The sequence below is a fragment of the Corapipo altera genome, unplaced genomic scaffold, assembly GCF_003945725.1.
Source record: "Corapipo altera isolate COAL_440 unplaced genomic scaffold, ASM394572v1 2b, whole genome shotgun sequence".
NCBI lineage: Eukaryota > Metazoa > Chordata > Aves > Passeriformes > Pipridae > Corapipo > Corapipo altera.
In genome coordinates, this window is record NW_020884874.1 from 24,228,594 (window position 1) to 24,247,944 (window position 19,351).

The following is a 19,351-nucleotide window of genomic DNA, read 5'->3' on the forward strand; positions in this document are numbered from 1 at the left end:
CTCTTTGCAGCTTCCTTTCCACCTCACTGAAAACTGCTGTTACATGGCAGTATAACTAGTTTTCCTGACAGAGAGGGATTCGTTCCCAAAATGTAGCCTGCGGCCTCTTACAACAACAGCAGTGATACTGCTAGTCATTTACTTTGCTTCCATCAACTTAGCTATGTCATGTCATTCAAGCAGACTTGCAGTACCTGTAGAATAGTATAAAAGTAGGTACCATATGTGTAGGGCCTGGATGTTTCAAAACCAGACAATGGACAGTTTAGCATTCATGCAGAAAAGTGTTTTATTGTAGTGAAGTTACACAGGACAAAAAAAGTCTCTCTGCTTCCTGATTCAAGACTCTGCTGAGCCATAAAAATACATTGCACTTCCAGTCATATTTACAAGGTTATAAGGACATCACCTAGTATTTTGGGATTTGTCTTTATTTTTTTATTTTTAATGAGCTTGAACTATTTAAAGCTGAAATCCAGAATGTTTCCCTACAGGAGTTTTTGGTTTCATTTTTTTTTGTCCTCCTTCTTTCTTTCTTTCTTCCTTTCTTTTCTTAGCCTATCGAGTTTATTTAAACTAAAACCACTTCAGACCACATGAGGGTTACTTGACACACTCTCATAATGACCTTGTAGAGCTTTGGTACCTCTAACTCCAGGCTCGGTAGATAACACTAATGCTGGTTAGTGCTCAGATCATTCTCATCACCAGCAAGCAGGAAGACAGAATGGCAGCAGGTACAGGAGGTTTATGGAAAAGTACTGAAGTGTCCTTGATGACAGAACAGGTCTTCCCCCTTTAGGATAACTGCCAACCCAATTCTTAATGTAGAAAATCAGCAAAGCATTGCATCACCTGGCGCATACATAACAAATGGTACGGAGTCTGTGACCATACAGAACACAAAAAGAAGGTGAGACAGGTTTTGGACCTGCCAACCTTTTAATTGTCCTTTCAAGATACAAATACAACATGGTTTATCATCTACTAACTAGTTTTCCCACACAACAGGTTATGTACAACACACTCGCTTACATTTTTACATAATGATATACAAGTCTTCACCACCACCACCTCTTGTGGTGAAAGAACATGACATGTCAAGCTGACAGACACTTCAGGAAGAAAAAGTTCATGCAGACCTAGCTTATTCTTAGTCTCTTGAAAGTAAAATCTTACAAAGGATGAGAAGATATCTATTTTTACAGTATGTACAGTGCAAAGAGGAAGGATAGGCTTTTTACACGTATGATTCCTTAGCATATTGGATCTGGTCTGCCTCAAAAACTGGCTGGCTGCACCTCCGAGCAATGTACTCAAGTTTGTTCTTTTGACAGGATTCAGACATGGCTCTCAATCGGTAGAGTCCTGGGGTCACAGGTAAATTCACACGGGAGTTTACTCCCACAGTGACACTGAAGGTTTCAGTTTCCACATCAGAATCCTTCGTTGCAGAAACTCTGGCACTGGGTAGATCCCTTAGAGCCATATATGCTGTATCCTGTGCACTGTTGCTGCATGGATGAGGCAGCGGAGCATCCTGGTTTGACACCGCTAATCTCATAGTTTGAACCGTGAGATTGTGGAAGGCAACTTTGGTGGCCAGGCAGTTTTTAACAGCCTCTTCATAAGAGGGTGGTCTTCCAGGATTCCTCTGGTCTACCTCTCTGAACACTTCATCAACCGACCTGAAACGGGGCCTTTGCTGATACTCCACAGGCAATGGTTTGTTATCATTAGGACTGTTCTCCTGGACAATTCTGCAGGAGAACTGATCTTCTTTCTTTGTGAAACTGTCTCTCTGAAAAAAAATGTTTTTTCCAGGCCCCCAGCTCTGGGTTTTTATTAGTGTTTTCCTGTGGTTTGCAAAAGAGAATGACATGGAATGTTTTTTGATCTCTCTGATAGGTGTACTGCAGTCTTCAGTGGCCTTGGTGGAAAAGGACTGGGGCCTATTTAAAAAGGTTTTTTTGGGACTAGAGGGCGAAACTACTGGGGAGCTGGTGAAGACTGAGCCATCAGAGCTCTCCAGGGAGCAACTGGAGGATGTTTTGGGTAGAGAGTCAGTTGATAAATGTGAAGGTAAGACTGCAAGCCGTTTCTCCAGTGCCTCCAACCCCAGCTGTTTCTGGGGAACCGGAAAATTGTCCTCACTTTTATTTAGTTTCTGTTTCCTTATTGTGCTGTCAAGGCAATTCCGGAAGGACAAGTCTGACTCTGAGTACCTCCTATCCATCATGCTGATGTCATTTCTGAAATTAGTCAGTGAAGAGGCGGAGATGTGTGTTGGATGTCTTCTGCTCACAGTAGCGTTCCTCCCTTTGCGCTGCTCCATCTCAGAGTTACAGGGGCTGCCTTCAGTTTCGGGATCTGGGCTGTCATAGGCAGAGTCATTCTGACGAGCAGCACATAGCTGTTCTGTAGGGAGAAAGCAGGCATTAGTTTTCACTAACAGGCTGAGGATCAAAGAGAACTATACAGAAAAAAATCCTGCAGAAGAGCACTGGAACAGAATCTTGAACTTTCTACAAATATCTGTGTTTCCACAGTTATATTCAAATATCAAATTAAAGAATTCAGTCCAGGAGCCCCAGTCTGTGACATCCCCAGTCCATTCTAATACCTGTGGAGCTGTCTGTGTGCTCTGGTGACTCCTCAGCTGAGGCACAGACAGGGAAAGCAATGTCCTCCTCAAATATTTCTGAGCAGTTGTTTATGAGGAACTCCACCAACACTGTCACCTGCACACAGAAAAAGTTCATTTCAGTCAAAAGGGGGGAACAGCTTTGGCCTCGCTGCCCAGAGGGCCCATGAGTGACAGTGCTCACTGTGTACCTCTTGCCCTCTGCATGCAAAGTATCCAGGAACTGTGCTGGGACTTAAGGGACTGTGGGCAGCTGCTGCTTTTGCTGAGAGGAGGCAAAATGAGGGGCAGTCTGGCCCATCACGTTGCAGGCTGAGGGGCACCAGAGCTGAGGGCCACCCTTGATATCCAGGGGTGCTGTTCTGTTGAGCTTTTGCAATAGCAGTGGCAGTGGGATCCCTATGGATGGTTCTGAGCTGCCCCAAAGGGAGTGGCTGCTTGGTCAGTTCAAGATACCTTGTCATTCATCTCCTTCTGTACTTCCAGTGGGAGCGTGCTGTCCGTCTCTGGGCTCAGCATATTTGGGCCAACACAGATGGCCAGGTTGCTGGAGTCCATCCTGTTGGTCTCAGCATTTTGGCTGATGTGGCGGAGCAGAGAGAGCAAGTGCTTGAGCAAGACAAGGTTTGGTTTAGGCAGTTTGTCAGCCACCCTGCATGAACAGAAACAAAATGTGACATTAATTGATGGTGCAGTGGCTTCTGCTTCTCTATTTGAGCAAGTCTTAATTAAATTCAGACAGACAATGCTTCCTTCAGAAAGAGTCACGTGTGTGTTTTATTCACTGCTTAGGAGAAGTATCATTCATAAATCCCCAACCACAGCTGAGCATGTGGTTAATTACAAAATTTTTAATTATGAGGTCTTGACTGAAGGGCAGCATTGCAGCAGCCCATGTTCTTGAGTAGACTTTACTGCCAGAAGATGTGAAAGGTCCATGTCAGTGCCTGTCCCACAGCACCATGACTATGTTAGCTGAGACACTGCAGCCTCTGCCCTCTTCCTAAGCTGGTTGTTTCATAGAGCAATCTCAAAAAAGTTCAGGAAGTGCTGCTGTTGGAGCCCTCTAAGCCAAGCCCCATGGAGCAATAGCAAGCTGATATAAATGATAGGCTTTTAAATGAGACTCTTAATTCTGAAAGACATCGTTGGCCTCTACCAGCCACTCCATCATATTGGGTCTGGTTGCAAAACTTCCTGGTTGAAAAACTTACTCTTTCAATTCTTCAATTTTTTCCTGCTTGCTTGGCTTCTCCAGAGCTTGCATCCACTTCTCATAGAGGTCAGCTGACAGGAGTTTGGAGGGAATATTTCGGAGAAAGTCCTGCAAGGCCAAGAAATTTATATGAAGCTTTGATACTATCTCTGAGGACAGAGGGAGCATTACTGTCACATGGGCTCTCTAGGAGGCAGGTTGACCTGAGCAGTACAATACAGGAACCAGCTTTCAGCTGCTCTTTGTTCACCCATAAATCTCACTATTCCTCCCTGGGAGGATGCTGAGGAGGAGGACAAAGTGAGTTTCCTCTGGGCATGCAGGAAATCAGCAGCACAAGTAGGTCTGAAAATCAGGTGGAAAAGGAAAATTCCAAACTTTCCTAAGCCTGAAACATTTAGTCTGGTTTTGTTCTGGCTTTAGTTTGGAGTCCCACCTAGGTCAGCTCTGGGTACTAGAGTGGGCCTGTGCAGATTAGCAATGTCCTCCCACCGATGTAGCTCAGAGTTGCTCACCTTCAAAACCACTGCCAGCAGGTGCACAGATTTGCTTTTCAAATCCACGTTGCCGCCTTTGTTGAGGTCCTCCTTCAATTCTTTTCGTGCTTTCTCATTGGCAGCTTTTCTGAATATCCCTTCAGAGAAAGGTCCTTTCATATACAATATAGCTAGGAGATCCTTCAGGGAAAAAAATCAAACAGAAATGAGAGAACAGTTACTTGGGTGCAGGAAGGTCCTTCAGCAGGACATTTCTTTAGAAACAGAAGAAAAATTGTCCAGATGTACATTGTGCTCTGATTAGTTCAGTATCTAGTTCCTGCTCCAAGTAGATTACATAGGCAAGAGCCTGATTTTCCCCCAGTCCACCCTCTTTTTGAACTGGTGAATTCCACTAACTTCAGTGGAGTCATCCTTGCCTCCTTCCATAAGGAAATAAAGGGATGGCTTAAGTCTTAGTTTGAATCCCTTCCCTCACAAGCCAGGCAAATATTGCTTGTAAGAGACCAATGCCTGTTATCAGGAGAGCCAATTCGGTGGCAGAACTGTTACCAGACCGTTTTTATCCAGAAGACAATGTTTAGGTATTTGTTGGTGGCAGTCCATAGCTGTACACTTTTTTCAGGGAAATACAGAAATCCTTGGAAGTTTATGCTGCTGAAAGATTTATTTAAATTACTGCTGTAGAATCACAGAAGTTTATACTAAGGAACAGATCTTCATCTCCTATTCCTGGTCCTGGTTTGTGTCCAAGTTACTTCCAGTGAAATCTGAGTGGGCTCAGCAAAACCCATAGACCTGACCCTTGTACATCTGGGATGGGCCCTGAGCTTATCAGGAGTGGGTGTGGAACGGAAACACCAAAATCACTCATTTCCTGGGTGCTGCAGAACAAGTACTGGTGATCCTGCCTCCCAATGAAGTCAGAATTATGATAACTGTATCCCCATCCTTCCTTACCTGGACTGGCTGGGGCAGTGTGTCATCTTCTCCACAGATAATTGCCAGAGGCTGGCCAAATAGAGTGATTTTGGCACCCAAGTCTAGCTGCCCTGGAGAATTTCCATTGGTAAAGCTTCGTCTCAGAGTAAATGATTGTGATATCAATTTCTTTCTTTTCTTTGTTCCATCTGCTGCAAGCAAAAGGAAATAAAAAATAGATTAAAAAACCCCAAACCCTGACAGAGCACTATATGGTCTTTCACGTGCGTGTAGTGCAGAGATGTATGTTGAAACAACTCAAACTAAATGGGGAGGAACTTAAAGACAACTAAGTGGTTACTAGGGAAACAACTACCTAAACTGTAAAACTGTGACCATCCCTCTAAGGCCACCACCTTTCCTGTTTTGGGTTGGGTGTTTTTTTCATTCTCGTCACTGTTTCTTCTTAGAGAGTGGGAACATACAAGGCACAGAAATAGCATTTATAGAGATTTTTGATATTGCAGTGGCTTCTGTGATAACTTTGAGGCAGATATGCCACTTGGGCAGCTGGCAATGACAACAATTTTCACTACATGGTCTGACTGTGACCCAGCCGTAGGGCAAGAGTGGAAATAGGGGCTTCTGCTTTTTGGCCTCTTTTACAGCCTGAAATAAAAACACATTGCTCCACCTCTGCCAGCTTTGGAGCCAGCTCTAACAACAGTGTCCTTCTAGAGCTAGTCCTTGCCCCCTGCCAGCCTGCCAGTGGAAGGTGATACTTGCTCCAGAGAATGGGAGCATCACAGTAGTGCCTCACTGGCTTCAGGGTCAGAAATCTCTTAGCATGGGTTTTGCATCTGCTTAAGAGGAGGGCATGATAAGAATTTAGAGATGGTAGTTGTATTGCGGTGGGGTGTGCCTTTTTTTCTCTTTCGGAAACAGTGAGAGAAAGATCCTTTTGATGGAAAGCTTTCTAAAAGATTTGCCTTCTACAAATTTCCAGTGATGTGCCTTCTACTCCAAAATGACATTGTCTTAAGCAGATGAGAAATTCTCAGGACCTGTCTTTGTGGCTTAGCACAAGTAGGGAGGGGTTAAAAACTATGAGAAAGTCACTTAACATTATAGTGTCATATAAAACGTTTGCTTCTGATACTTCTGAAAGCTGATCTGATATGATGGTGTGCTCCAAATCTGACCCTGCCCTGCTAATGGTCTCCTCTGGGTTGTTTACAGTTTGCTGAGGTTTTGCATGGTGAGAAAAAACAAGTGCTGTTGCTGCTGCCAGGAGGGTTTATTTGCTCTGGCGAGCAACAGCTGGTAACAGTACTCTACTGGCTTCCGGTGCCACACCTCAGTGGGGATGCTCGAGTGAGAAAGAAACACATTAATTCCCAACGTTGCCAGGGAACACACTGAAACAGCTCTAAGGACCAGGGGACAGGGATACAAGACCTCTGGCACTCAGCACTGTCACCTCTGCCATTGGGCATAAGGCAAAGAAGTGATCTACAAGCAAGTGGCACTCCAAGGCTTAAGCCCTCTCCTGGATGTGGGCTATGGATTACTCTCAGGGAGGGGAAGTGGGCAGTTTTGGGTGGTTTTGCACAAGTGCTGACTTGCAAGCATTATATAAGAAGGCAGTTCCTCAGTCTGTTTTTAAAACTCACCAGCTGAGAGGCAAAGTCTGTCTTCAGCATCTGCTGGGACCAATAGGGGACATTTCTTGGCATCAGCCTGCAAAAAGCATGTTAGGGTTAACAGAACTGCCACCAGTAGCAAGGGGCACCAGCAAATTGCTGAAGCTCCTCATTAATCTGCGGGAGGCTCCAGAGAATAACCAGAGCAAGCCCAACACCTGCTGAAGAGGTGCCTCAGTCCAGGATTGACAGTGCTTCACTGCCAAATAGAGGGGTCTGAGGTAAACCCTGCAGCAGCCACCCCAGTCATGCCCGGCAGGTCACAACTCTGTGCTTTTGCAGGCTTCGTGTTTGTTCCAGAGAAGCAACAGCTGGACACAGCCTGCTCTTTTGTGTTCTCCCCTGGCACTGGAAATTTCCTCCCAAACTCCTCCAGGGAGCCTTGATGGCTTTGAAGACTGAAAGATTCCTGAGCAAAGCTCCTCGGGAGCCAAGGGAATGCACTGACTGCCCCCAGCGATCCCCAGCTCCTGCTCAGTGCTGCACAGAGTTGCCTTTGAAGAGCTCTGCCTGCTCCTGGGTGAGGGTAGGCAGCCGGCAGCTCTTAGAGGGGCCACCCCCACTTTGCTAAGATATCTCACACCAGTACCCAAGAAAGAGCTGGGAAAATGTAGGGGCTGCTTACCTCTGACTGGCACTCAATCAGACTCTCCATGTTCCCAGCATTTAGTGTCTTTGACTAGGCAAGAAAACAAAGACACTGTGAGTAACTGAATGGTATAGTTTAGAAATCAGAGCTTTTAAAAATCACTCTGTTGACAGAGCTGAAACAATTAAGACACTCACAGTATTACAGCTGCTAAACACTTTCATTAGGAGTTTGATTGGGGGAGCTCTGGACACTCTGGTTTCCTTCAATCTTTTTGTTTGCCTGTTTATTGAACAGAGAATGGACAAAGAAAGAGCTTTGTAAAACTGCACCCTTCTTGTCTTTCTCCCCTGAAAGCCAATCTAGCATGTATGATCCTGAACCAGCAAGATCTCCCTTGAAAGCCCTTCTCTGGAAGGATGCTCAGCCCTGCTGCCCTAGCTGCCTCTTGATTAAAACAAAATAAAAGCAGCTTTCCAATTTTAATTCATGCAAAAAATGAGCAAATGGTGACAGCTACATATTGTCATTAATCTGCAAACATGAGGCTAAGAGACACAGTCAGCTCTGCCCACGAGCTACACTTAGCAGTGGGTACACCTCTCCCACGTCTATATTTTCATACAGCTCTGTACAGCTGCCTCTGAAGCCCCTCTGCTGACTTCATCCACAGTGCCACAGATTTTATCTCAGTCAGTACTTACCCAAGGAGTGAGTCCAGCCAGAGCTCCTTTACCTCCCGTGAACTGCAGAGGAAAGGAGAAACAGCATCACTTCCCACTGCTGCTAATCCTTTGGACGGAGGCAGGCAACTAAACAGTCTATACCACGTGTGCTGCCTTATATATGCAGAAGGGGCAGGTGGAAATTCACAGACAGGAAGAAGCATCATTGGGCAGGACAGAGACGCTACAAAATTTCTGGCTTCCTCTTTCCTTTTAGAGAAGCTACCATTTTTTTCCTTAAAGAAAAAAAAAGCAGCTCTGGTAGCTGTTATGGGTGGAAAAGATGAGACACTCACCAGGTAAAGGTTCCAACTCTCATCACCAGCTAGAGGTGGGATGTGCAGAGGGGGCTGCAGTGTGGGCAGGTTCTCCTTACCGCTAAAGAGCAGTAGGTACAGTCATTCCTTTGACTGCTCAGAGACATTAGGTTTGGCAGTTCAAAGCAGCACCACCAAGTCAAGTTACACTAAGTTAAAGTCATGGAGGAGTGGAATAGACAAGATTCGGGGAAATGTTTTTGTATATTTTTCTAAAAGCTAATGGCAACAGTTTACTGTCTGCAAGATGTAGAAACAAACTTTGCCAGTGCCAAGCAGTTCTTCACAGTCTTAGCACTGGACTTCTATAGAAGAAGTGGCACTATGTAATAATTTAGTAATGTATGACAATATGTAATATAAAATCTTGCTTAAAATATGTCTTATTAAGAATTATGTGTCCACATATTAAACTTTAATTCAGCTGAAGAGATAAAAATGTCCAGGAAAGATCTCTCTGCTCTCCCTGTAGTTTTTCATGATCTGTTGCTAACTGCCCTCAGCCTGGGCACATCAGGAATATAGTACTCCCTCTACCAGGCTATTATGAAAATTCATCAATGTTTGATGTTAAATGCATGATATTAGTTCTTTTGATTTATTGACCAAGACAAATTACAAACCTCTTCTGGGTGCCAGTCTTTTAAACTTGTGAAAAAGAGGAGTTAAAGCTGAGTCAAACAGTAGGGAATTCTTCAGCAGTGGATTTGGGTGTAAAGCCCACTTGTGAAACTGGTTTTTCTGCTGCTTCCCCCATGGATGCTCCATTTCACATGTGCAGAGGGTGGGGCTGTGTCTTAACACAGTTCTTTGCAGATGCACGTAATGGCTACATCCGCTGCTGAATTTACCCTGAAAGCCATTCTTTGCTTAACCACATCAGACCTGGCCTGTGTAGTACTGACCCTGTCTCATGCAAAACACAAAGGTGATCTCAGCTTGACTCTGGCAGAAATCCAAAGTGCAAAATTTACTTTTGGTTAGATACAGATCTGTCCAGAAGGGCAAAAGGAGAGCCACTCTGCTTTTTTTTTTTTTTTTTTTTAGGGAGGGGAGTTACTGTAGAAGACCTTTCAAGTCCTCCTGAGGTCTATCATTTCCATGCTTCTGTAGAGACAGTGGTCTGTAGACTGGTTTAAGGCTGAAACTTAGTAGAACCTCAATCAATTACTCTGCAGCCCTGTGCATTTACCACTGATCTTTTACTCACTGCTGATTTTTTTGTTAATTAGCTGTCCCATGATATCTGTCATTTCACTACTAAATTCCATGGGCTGATGCATGTGGTTGCAGAAATACTGTCATCCTGCATCACTTTCTCCTGAGAATTTCTTATGAGGCTGCTTGGCAGCTGCAGCACTGCTGCTGCTATTCCCAGCAGGATTTCTGAGACAAGGGGCATCTATTTTTTACAACATCTGTTAAATGTATATCCAAACATACCTGTCTGTTAAGTATCTCAGAGGCTTAGGGGACCTATGGACTTCAGTTCTGCCTTGCCCTCAATTCCAGCACTGTACACAGATGTATTTCTGACCTCAGTCTGTTGCATGACTAAGACACAGGGTTTGATCTGGAAAATGTGTGACTTGTGAAGAGAATGTGAGTTTAATGGGTGGTGATTAGGCAGGCCAGAAGCTTAAATTACAGTTAGGCCACAGCTGTACACAGGGCGTAATGCTTTGAGTTTCCCAGGAAAAGATACAGTAATGGGTGGTGTGTTGATAGCACATCACCAGACTGTGCATTGGCACACACTGCTGTTTCTTTATCAAATTAGTTCTAATCCATTAACAATTGTGGGGATATAATGGCCATTGAATGTGGAAGATATGTGTGTATAGGTCCACCCATATGGAAAACAATTTGATTTTTTTTTACCCTTCTGATAGCATTCTTTTTTTAATAGCTCTTTTATGGTATGTATCACAAACACTTAATTTGTGCCAAAATTATTTTAAAACAGCTTATTTTATTACAAACAAGCATGCCCCATGTGACTAGCAGGCATCCTAAAAAGCAATGGTTTGGTGAAGTAATTGTATGGCAACACAGAGGGAATCTTGACTGTTTTTCTGAAAAGCAGTAAGCAAGTATGTGCTGGCTCCTGCCAAGCACTGCAGAGCTGTGTGCAGGGTCCCAGGGTCAGAAGAGCTGCCCTCACGCCTACCAGCCAGAGCAGCTTCACAGCTTCCTCCATCAGTGTGGAAAGGGTAACACAGATGTAGCACCCAAAGCCAATCTCCACACTGCATATTAACAGAAAAGGCCTGTCCTATGGGGCTTTTACAAACGAAATTCCCTTACATGAACAGCTTCTCCAAGATCTTTACCACCCTCTACAAAAGCTCTGCTTTGCTTTGCACTTGAAATCTTTGCTGTGGTCTGATCCTCCCTCAGTTTGGTACAGATCTTACACCATGATGCTTCAGAGCAATATGTTTCTTGTCCCACAGCCACTGCCCTGTGCAAGCAGAATACATGGCAGGTGGCTTGGGCACACCTGGAGCTGTTTGCAGGTGATGTATTACTCCCAATCCATCCCTGTCTAAGTGAATGCACTCTCCTTCAAAGACATGAGATGTTTACACAAAGATCAGGGCATGGCAGAGAGGGTGGACTTGCAAGGGTTTTGTAGGAACTGTGTAGAAGCCTTTGTAGAAGCTCTTTCTCTCTTGTATGTCAGGTTGCTTCCCTCAGTTCTGCTGAAGTGCTTTACATTCACTGGAGGGAAAGCAGGAACAGAGAGGTCCTGCAGAGCAGTCAACCCTGGATACATTCAAACCTCTCAAGACTAGGTTTGCTCCTCAAGATGTGAAGGATTTTCCTTATAGAATCCAGGACATCAGTTTGATGCCTCTGCTTCCCCCTGGTCCCAGACAGCCCCTTTCTTCTCTGAGACCGTAGTTGATTTTGTGCTCCACTCCTAATCACTTTGCCCAACCAATTTTTGAAGAGAGGGCTTATATAGCACTTGCTGTCAACACAGACCAAATGGTGATTTTCCCCTTTGTGTGAGTTCCAGTCAAGCTAGGCATTTTCTCCTCTTACACTTGTGGCTCAGTGAAGAGCAGCATCAGTTGGCATGAGAAAGGAATCAGTAGCTGGCAGCAAACAAAGGAACAAAAGAATAAATCTACTGTGACTGGAGAGTGACTGTTTTCTTCCCTCCTCATCAAACCACAAATGGGAAAATCCCAGCCACAGCTCACTTTTATTCATTTCTATTACTCTTGCAAATGTTTGACACAGGAGCTTCTAGAAACTAAGGTTTGTGTGAATGAATCCTGAAACCCAGCTTTGCCACGTTGTACCAGCAAGGAGGCAGCAGGAGTGTAGCTGTGAGAAGGATACAGCAGGATGCGCCTGGAGCAGTGACTCTTTCAAGTCCATATAGAGCAGAAAGAGCCTTCAGCAGTGCCTCTCCACATGAAAAAGGGATTGTATTCCAGTTTTGTCTTCATTGCCACAGCTGCAGTCTCCCCAGGGAACAAAATGAACATTTACCAAAATAAGGAAAGCAATTATGCCCAAGTCAGAGGTTGTTGGGTTGGTTGTTTTTTTCAAAAAGGAAAGCTCTGTACAATCTGTCCATGGACTCCAGGAACAGGCTGGCAAGTGGGTTCCTGGTAACAGGTCACATTTATACATGCCTTCTGAAGGCAGCTCTGATTTCCTACCACTCACTCTCCAGAGCGTGTTAGGGATTGCATAGGCACAGTTCAGGGTTTGATTACAGAAAAGAGGATGGACGGAGCTTTGATCAGACCAATCCCTACCTCCTACCTGTAACAGTTCAGAACGAGATCCATCAACCCAGCTGGTGCTGAACTCCTGCAGGAGTCACGTGGAACCTGGGCTCGTACTAACCCTGCCTTTGGAAAGTGAAACTCACCGTCAGTTTTTCCCAGCTCTGTTCAGCTGACTTCTATCCTGAGTTAGATATCAAGGTTAGATTGTAGTGTGGGTTAGATTGCACCACCCTTCTACACACTGTGTTACTATTGCACAGGAAATAGTTAAAAATAAAAAATAGCACCATAAATACAGACAAAGGTGTATTCTGTGTCCTTCCCATTACACTCTTTTGGTTATATTTGCTTTGCAGGATGTTTTGTTTATTCTTTCATGGGTGCTTTCCCCAAGACTAAATTGGCAGCTCTAAAGATTTTTACTCATCTTCAGGTGACTGGTTCCAGTAGGTGTTTTTTTAGCTGTGGAGAACAGGTGCATATGGGACATTTTTCCGAAGGGTCTGTGCTGCTGTTCAGCTGTGTCTGAATGGGAATTACTCATTCCTTGGGCTCCCTGAGGTGGCCAGCATAAAGGCATCAGGGAATTGAAGTTGCCCATCATTTCTGACTGAGCAGATGCAGATCTAAACCTTTGCTTGCTTACAAAATGGTCATAGAGAATATGTATATTTCAGTCTGATGCCTGTTCTTCTCAAGATTTTTGGTTTAAGGTACTCAAAAAATACTGGAAAAGTGAGACACTCACTTTTTTTGTTACTCCAACAGGTTTCTCACTTATTTTGCTTCTTTATGTTGTTCATTCACAAATCAGAAACCAAGATGGGACTTTTCTGCCAAGTTCATTTGCTCTCAGGGACAGATTATGCTTCTTAATGAATACAGAGAGGTGTGAGTCTTGATTTTGCTTTTCAGGATTAATACAAATGTTTTCTTTTTGATTCTTTTTTTTTAATGTAGGCTTGTATTTCTCCTGTTTCTGCACCTTTTGTTTGGCTTTGAATTTCAGCATCGAAATTATCTCAGATCTCAACATGAGAATCAGGGGAAACCAGAGATAACCTGGTTTTCACATTGAATTCTAACTTGTGTGTGATTTTCAAGCAGAAGTCATCTCACTTTCACAAAAAATATGATCTGCAAACTGGCCGAGGAGTCAGTCTGGAATAAGACTGAGAAAAATTGGCCTGAGAGTAATTTTGGGTTTCATTGTGTATGTGCCCCATTGATAATAAAACTAGAAAAGAAAGCCAGCCTCGAGAGATGCAAGACCTTACCACTCCCCCAGCAGAGCAGGAGATGCTGTAGGCAAAGCAAGTGCACATCGCCATGAACACAGCTGTCACCACAGGTGCCTAGGAGGAACAACTAGAAGTAGTTGGATTTTCCCCATTGTTTGTCTCCACCTGGCCTCCTCCAAGCCCCAATGGTATGATGGAAACATCCCCAAACTCTTCATCATAGTGTTGCCCTTGTGAGTTTACCATTCCTCTGTTGTACCTACTTCCTAAGTAATAAGTAGAACTGCTAGTAACTGCTCATCACCACTAAGTTAACCAAGAATAAGAACTTCTATGACCATGCGCCTAGATTCCATCCTCCAGGCAAAAGTAGTGTCAGGCAAAGCAAATCTTTCCAGGCACAACTCTGCTGACTACAGTTAAACTCCCCTGAGAATATTTGACCCTATACTTGGGGAGGGTTGCTTGCTGTCATGTGCTGTCCTTGTGCATGCACATCCACACACAGCAAAATAAAATGTTCTTCTGTGAAGCTTTGGCCACCTATCAAAATCGAGATGATAAATTCAAAACAAACATCTCCATATTAGCTGGTGATTGCCATATTGTTGCTACTAGCAACAGCAGCCCTGTTAGTGTTTTATATAAACACTCCACTTCTGTATCGCTGTCCTGTTTTGAAGCATGACTACCTTATGAGGATTTCTGAAAGCAAATGCTTCTTATGGCATGGGCTCTGCCTCCTGCCACAGGGCATCACAAGATCCCTGGGCAAACGAGACCGTGGCTGCTGCTGCAGAAGGGACATGGGGAGTATGGAGGGGCACCGTAGGGTAGGGCACCAGCTCCGACCGCCACAGCTGAAGGGTACCGAGGGCTGCCGCACCTGGAACCAGGGCGGCCAGGTCCTCACTCTCACATTTGCAAAAGCACAGTGACACTTCCAGGCCAGGAATAAGAGAAGCATTCCCACCCTCCAGGGCATGCAGGACCTGGGATCACCTCCTAGTGAGAGTGGGGTCAAGGGAAGAAAAAATGCTTTTCAGGTTGAGTTCTGCTATTTGACTCATTACTGGAGAGGGCTCAGCCAGAACCACCAGGCTGTTCTTTTCAGGCTTGCATTCCTGCAAAGTTGGCCATTAATTTATGCTGCTGACATGCAGACCAGGTGCTGTTATGGCTGCCTTTGCTTATTCCACTTGTGTGTACCTGCTCTAAATCCTGCATTTGCTTTCAGACATGCAGTCACTGCACAGAAATGACAGTAAAGAGTATGTAGAGAAGATACCCTGCATGCCACAGTGCCCATTTCCCTGATCAGTGGTGGCTGAGGCTTGAAAAGAAGAATTTGTTCTCCATTTCCACTTCCTTTTAAAGGTTTGTCTGTGCTTTGTTTGGGCTTTACCTTTTCTCCAATCTATCAGATGAGTATGTTTCTTTCAGATTTTTCAATCTGAAAACAGTTGGTGTGTGTGGTATTATAGTCATGAACTGTCTTAGAATGAGCAAAGCAAATTTGTTAGGGAAGGATATATCTTTGACCAGGCTAGCTGATACAGGTGCAAAACCCTTCCTCAGGTCTGAAAAGAAATGCCTGTCCTCACTCTAAGGACAAATTGAGAAGAAATGCTATGAATTTTACTAGATCCTTTTATCAGTTACATGGTTACTTGTTGAGATAAGATTAGGTGCCCCAGAAGTACCTCAAGAAGTGTCTTTTCAAAGAGAGATGGAATCCTCTTACCTTTGGGCACCATAAGATCTAAAAATTCTAAGCCAAAAGATGTACAGTTCAGCAACTGCTGTAACATTTGTGTAAACCAAAGACCATATTTCTACAGAGTCTTAGTACTGTTTGTGCAACACTGTGAACCAATCTTTTCCTCATATAACTTAACTGAATTTAGTATTCAGAGAGTAAAAATGAACACTCATTATCCTCTAAGTTATGCCAAAACTAAGATGCTAGTACATTTTTAAGGGTGTCCTACTTCCATTTAGTACGTAGCAAGGCAAAGTGGCTATTCTTACTGCATTATACACAGATCCTCAGAGTGAATCTTTCAAACTTGAACCCCTGGAATTATTATAGCTCTAAGTAAGTCCTATCCAATGCTATACTCAGCACAAAACTGTTTCCTAAAATCAGGCACTGAAATATGGCATATCTCTGTAATTTACTCCTGTCCGTGCTACCTTAGGAGAGCCTGACTGTTGGAAGAGAGAGTTTGGGGGGCTTTCGTTACACCCCAGTGGTTGTCCCTTCTCCCTGCAACATTTCTGGTTGCTTCCAGAACTAAGCATTCCCACAGTTTTTTTGGATGAGAGTGTGCTGCAATGTAAACTTGTCATAACTGTGAGACTGACATGAATAAACAATGCAGATAATACTTCTGTTCTGACCTTAAAGGAAAAGTCCTAATGAACGTCACAAGTATGGAAAAAAATCATTGTTTTAACAATTGAACAGGCTTCCTCGGCACTCAGTAATCAAACGGTAGACAACCTATGACACAGGAATCCCCCTATTAGGGAATTTTCAGACTAACCAAAGACTCTAATTGTATTTTTGTGTTAGGATTTTGTGTGTGAACTCCAGGAGATGCTTCAGTTTGCCCTTTGATTTTCCATACAACATCTGAAAGATAGCCTGCTTTCTTTCTGCCTCAGTTTCTCATGAATAACATGCTGAAAATAATAGGTCACTGCCAGGCATAACGTGCTTTGGTATCTTTTGGTGAAAACTGGAACATACAGGACAATCCCATAAAGAGTTGCCTCTTCTATCTCCTATGTGCCATGTAGCAAAGAGAAGTCCTTAATTTTAGCCTTAATGACAAACCTTTGACAAATTAAAGCATTTTTTAAGTGCATCACCCATGAGGAAAATATGCTATTTTCCTGGACATTATTTGTGTACCTCCAAGGTCTTTACAGTTCTACTTACAGTAGAATCAAAATGCAGCACATTTCTGGCCACATCCAATACTCACTTATTTTAAGCATGCAGCTTGTCAGGATAATATATGATAATGTGACAATTAAATAACCATTTAATATGGCAACTGAACTACCCATTTTACCTAGATTCTGTAAAAAAAGTGGTTTTGAGCATGAACTCCTCTCCCTTTTCCTGACCTCTGGGAAGGGATTTGGCATGGAGACTCCAGCATGATCACAGCAGAGGCTATGCTCTAAACAAGTGGGGCTGACAGTGGGGCTGACAGTGGGAAATGGTGTCACCCAATATCTACATGCTCTTCAAGGGGTTACTTCCTTCACCGTGAGCTTGGGAAGGGCCACACAGCACTGAAGTAATTGCAACTGCTGTGTACCTTCAGGCTCCTAAGGAGGCTCTTGCCTTGTATTTTCAACATAGAATAACTGCTGGAAGTAGGAGGTAGCTGCCAATTTCATAAACTTTGTATTTAATCTTCCAAAAAAACACTGCGATAGTGACTGGAGGGATGTGTGTATGGAGGTTGACTTCTTGCTCTATATCCCAACAACAAGCCAGAGAACATTCCTTTCCACCACTGTGACACAATCTGTGTGAAAGCTGAGATGTTCGGTGTGTCAAAGTACTTGATTCAGTTCATCACTTTTCACCAAAATGTTTAGACAAATGTTTAGCTGAATGCGCTGAAGTGTGAACTGAATACTTTTGGTTCCAAGAGAGAAATCACTGCTTTATCCTTGTAATTTATAGGTTTGCCCCTTTCCTCTACTCTCATCTCAAGTAAGTGAAAATCAATGGAATTTGGATTTATGTATCACTGCAGAGCTTGAAATTCCCCTCTTTCATTTTCAGTACACTGGAGTACCTGGTCCAGAGGCAAAGGCCCATTTTATGCCCCAAAGATTACTTGTTTTAACTAATGGCAACAATATCCTTTCTTTGGTCGACCAGCAATTTTTGCTTAGCTTACCTTAGAGAATTTTGGCTGAGGTTTGGCCAGTATTCTGTGTAGATAAGGTGATTTTAATGAAAATAAGGGAAAAAAGATGCTCGTATTTTCCAGTTTCATTTCTAAATGCTGAATTATGTTGTACTGATTAAAAAAAAATCCACATGTTTCATCAGTTGAAAGCAGTTTGCTTAATTTCTGATACAGAGCTAATTCTAAAAAAGGGAATTACAGTCAGAGACTGTGGTTGTTCTTTCATCTTCCTTCTCTTTTTTCCTTCTTTATTATTATTGCTTAGCAGGTCCTAGTTTCAGTTCCTCAAAATTCAGGTTGTGTTCATTCTCCTTTTCTCAATGTGCAAGATAACACTAGTTTTGCAGAATTAATTTTCCCGCCAAAAATGCCTTCCCTCACAGTGGTTTGTGTGGCTGTTTCTGTATCCGTGTAGGTATAACTGAAAAGGGCCTGATTCCTGCAGCCTGGCTCTCCATGCACCCCAAATTTAAAACACCACCATCCTGTTTAGGTGGTGTTCAAAATTAAACAGTGATAAGTTGCTACAAAAAATCAGAAAAAAATCCCAGGCCTTTGTTTTTGGATTGTGTCTTGTGAGAGAAGACCTATAAAAGCCTGCTGTCATGAAATATTCTGTTACTTTTAATAAAAATGTCTGTCCTCAAAATGGGAATTTCCATTAGAAACCACAGACATGGTGATTTCACAATAATACATATGTATGAGGGATCCGCTTTGTGTGGTCAAGATATCACCCTCCTCCCTGTTCCTTGGAAGAGAAGAAGGGATGGAAACAGCATATGCCTACTGGTGGGATTTTATCTCCTTTGCCGTGACTTGTGCACCAGCTGAGCAAGAGGAGGCTGGAGCTGCTCTTGTCAGCTGTGGGCATCCTTGTGTTGGGGAGTTACCACTGAGGGCTCTGGTGAGGAAGTGTAGCCAAGGACCAGATCGTCAAAGTTACTTAGGGACCTGTTGCCTTTTTAATCACCACCCTCATTTAAAACAGGAGGTGGGAACGTAACTGCTTTGGCAAATTGTGTCTGAGATCGGTGTCACCAAAATCTTATGAATTAAGAGATTTCATTGTGTCCCTAGTGGAACTCTGCTCTGAATGAACTCTGCCTTGGACTAACTTATGGGGCCACGGTGAGATATTCCTTAAGTGCAATATCCTTTACTGTAAGTGGGTGCTGGATCACTACTATGCTTTGGAATATCTTCACTATGGTACCATGTGTATAAACCTTCAACAGGACTTTGACCTGCTAATAATCTTGTGCACAGGCAGAAACCGTTCCTTCTCCACAGACTTGGTGCATTAAAAGGGACACATTTGGCTACAGAAAAATGAGAAAGGTACCATTTTCCTTCATGAGCAGTGCTATAATGCAAAGTGTAAAATATGAATCCTTTAAAGGTCTTGCAAGAATTCAGGAGGTGTTTGGATCTTCCCGTATAATATGCAACAACAACAAAGGTGTAAAGAAAACCAAGCAATCGTCCTATTGTGTTGGCTGATTATGGATAACACCACTTGCGCACGTCATAGCTGATTTGGACTACAGACTCCCCAGCTTCCACTGGGCCTCACGCCATTAATGCTGGCTAACCTGATTCCTACTAACCAGCTGTCCTATGGCAGAGTGTGTGTATGCTCACACTTCTCTCAAAACCTCCAGGGATGGTTACTGTTCAATTTAAGAGCAGCTAGTAACAAATCTTCAATATACCTACTGACTGAGTTCTCTGTAGATGGGGGCTAAATTTATTTTAAGGGGGATTTGATTGTGGTCCCTGTTTTTGCTATGTATGAATCTTAA

The 19,351-nt window shown here is 43.5% G+C and overlaps 1 protein-coding gene across 3 annotated transcripts in view; it reads right to left on the reverse strand.

The window, feature by feature from the left end:
- Positions 1-423: 423 nt before the first annotated feature.
- Positions 424-19,351, reverse strand: part of TAGAP (T cell activation RhoGTPase activating protein) — a 47,649-nt gene continuing 28,721 nt past the window's right edge. Inside the window, exons 3-12 of one of the 3 annotated variants that reach the window (XM_027634182.1) lie at positions 8,275-8,316; positions 7,768-7,852; positions 7,607-7,660; positions 6,952-7,018; positions 5,318-5,487; positions 4,376-4,537; positions 3,859-3,968; positions 3,101-3,296; positions 2,624-2,741; positions 424-2,418 (exon numbers count right to left, since the gene is read on the reverse strand). In XM_027634182.1, the coding sequence (XP_027489983.1) occupies positions 1,241-2,418; positions 2,624-2,741; positions 3,101-3,296; positions 3,859-3,968; positions 4,376-4,537; positions 5,318-5,487; positions 6,952-7,018; positions 7,607-7,660; positions 7,768-7,852; positions 8,275-8,316 (2,182 nt within the window). In that variant the 3' untranslated portion in view covers positions 424-1,240. Of the gene's footprint in view, positions 2,419-2,623; positions 2,742-3,100; positions 3,297-3,858; positions 3,969-4,375; positions 4,538-5,317; positions 5,491-6,951; positions 7,019-7,606; positions 7,661-7,767; positions 7,853-8,274; positions 8,372-19,351 lie in introns of those variants that run through there. The other 2 variants (XM_027634181.1, XM_027634183.1) reach the window with 2 other exon arrangements.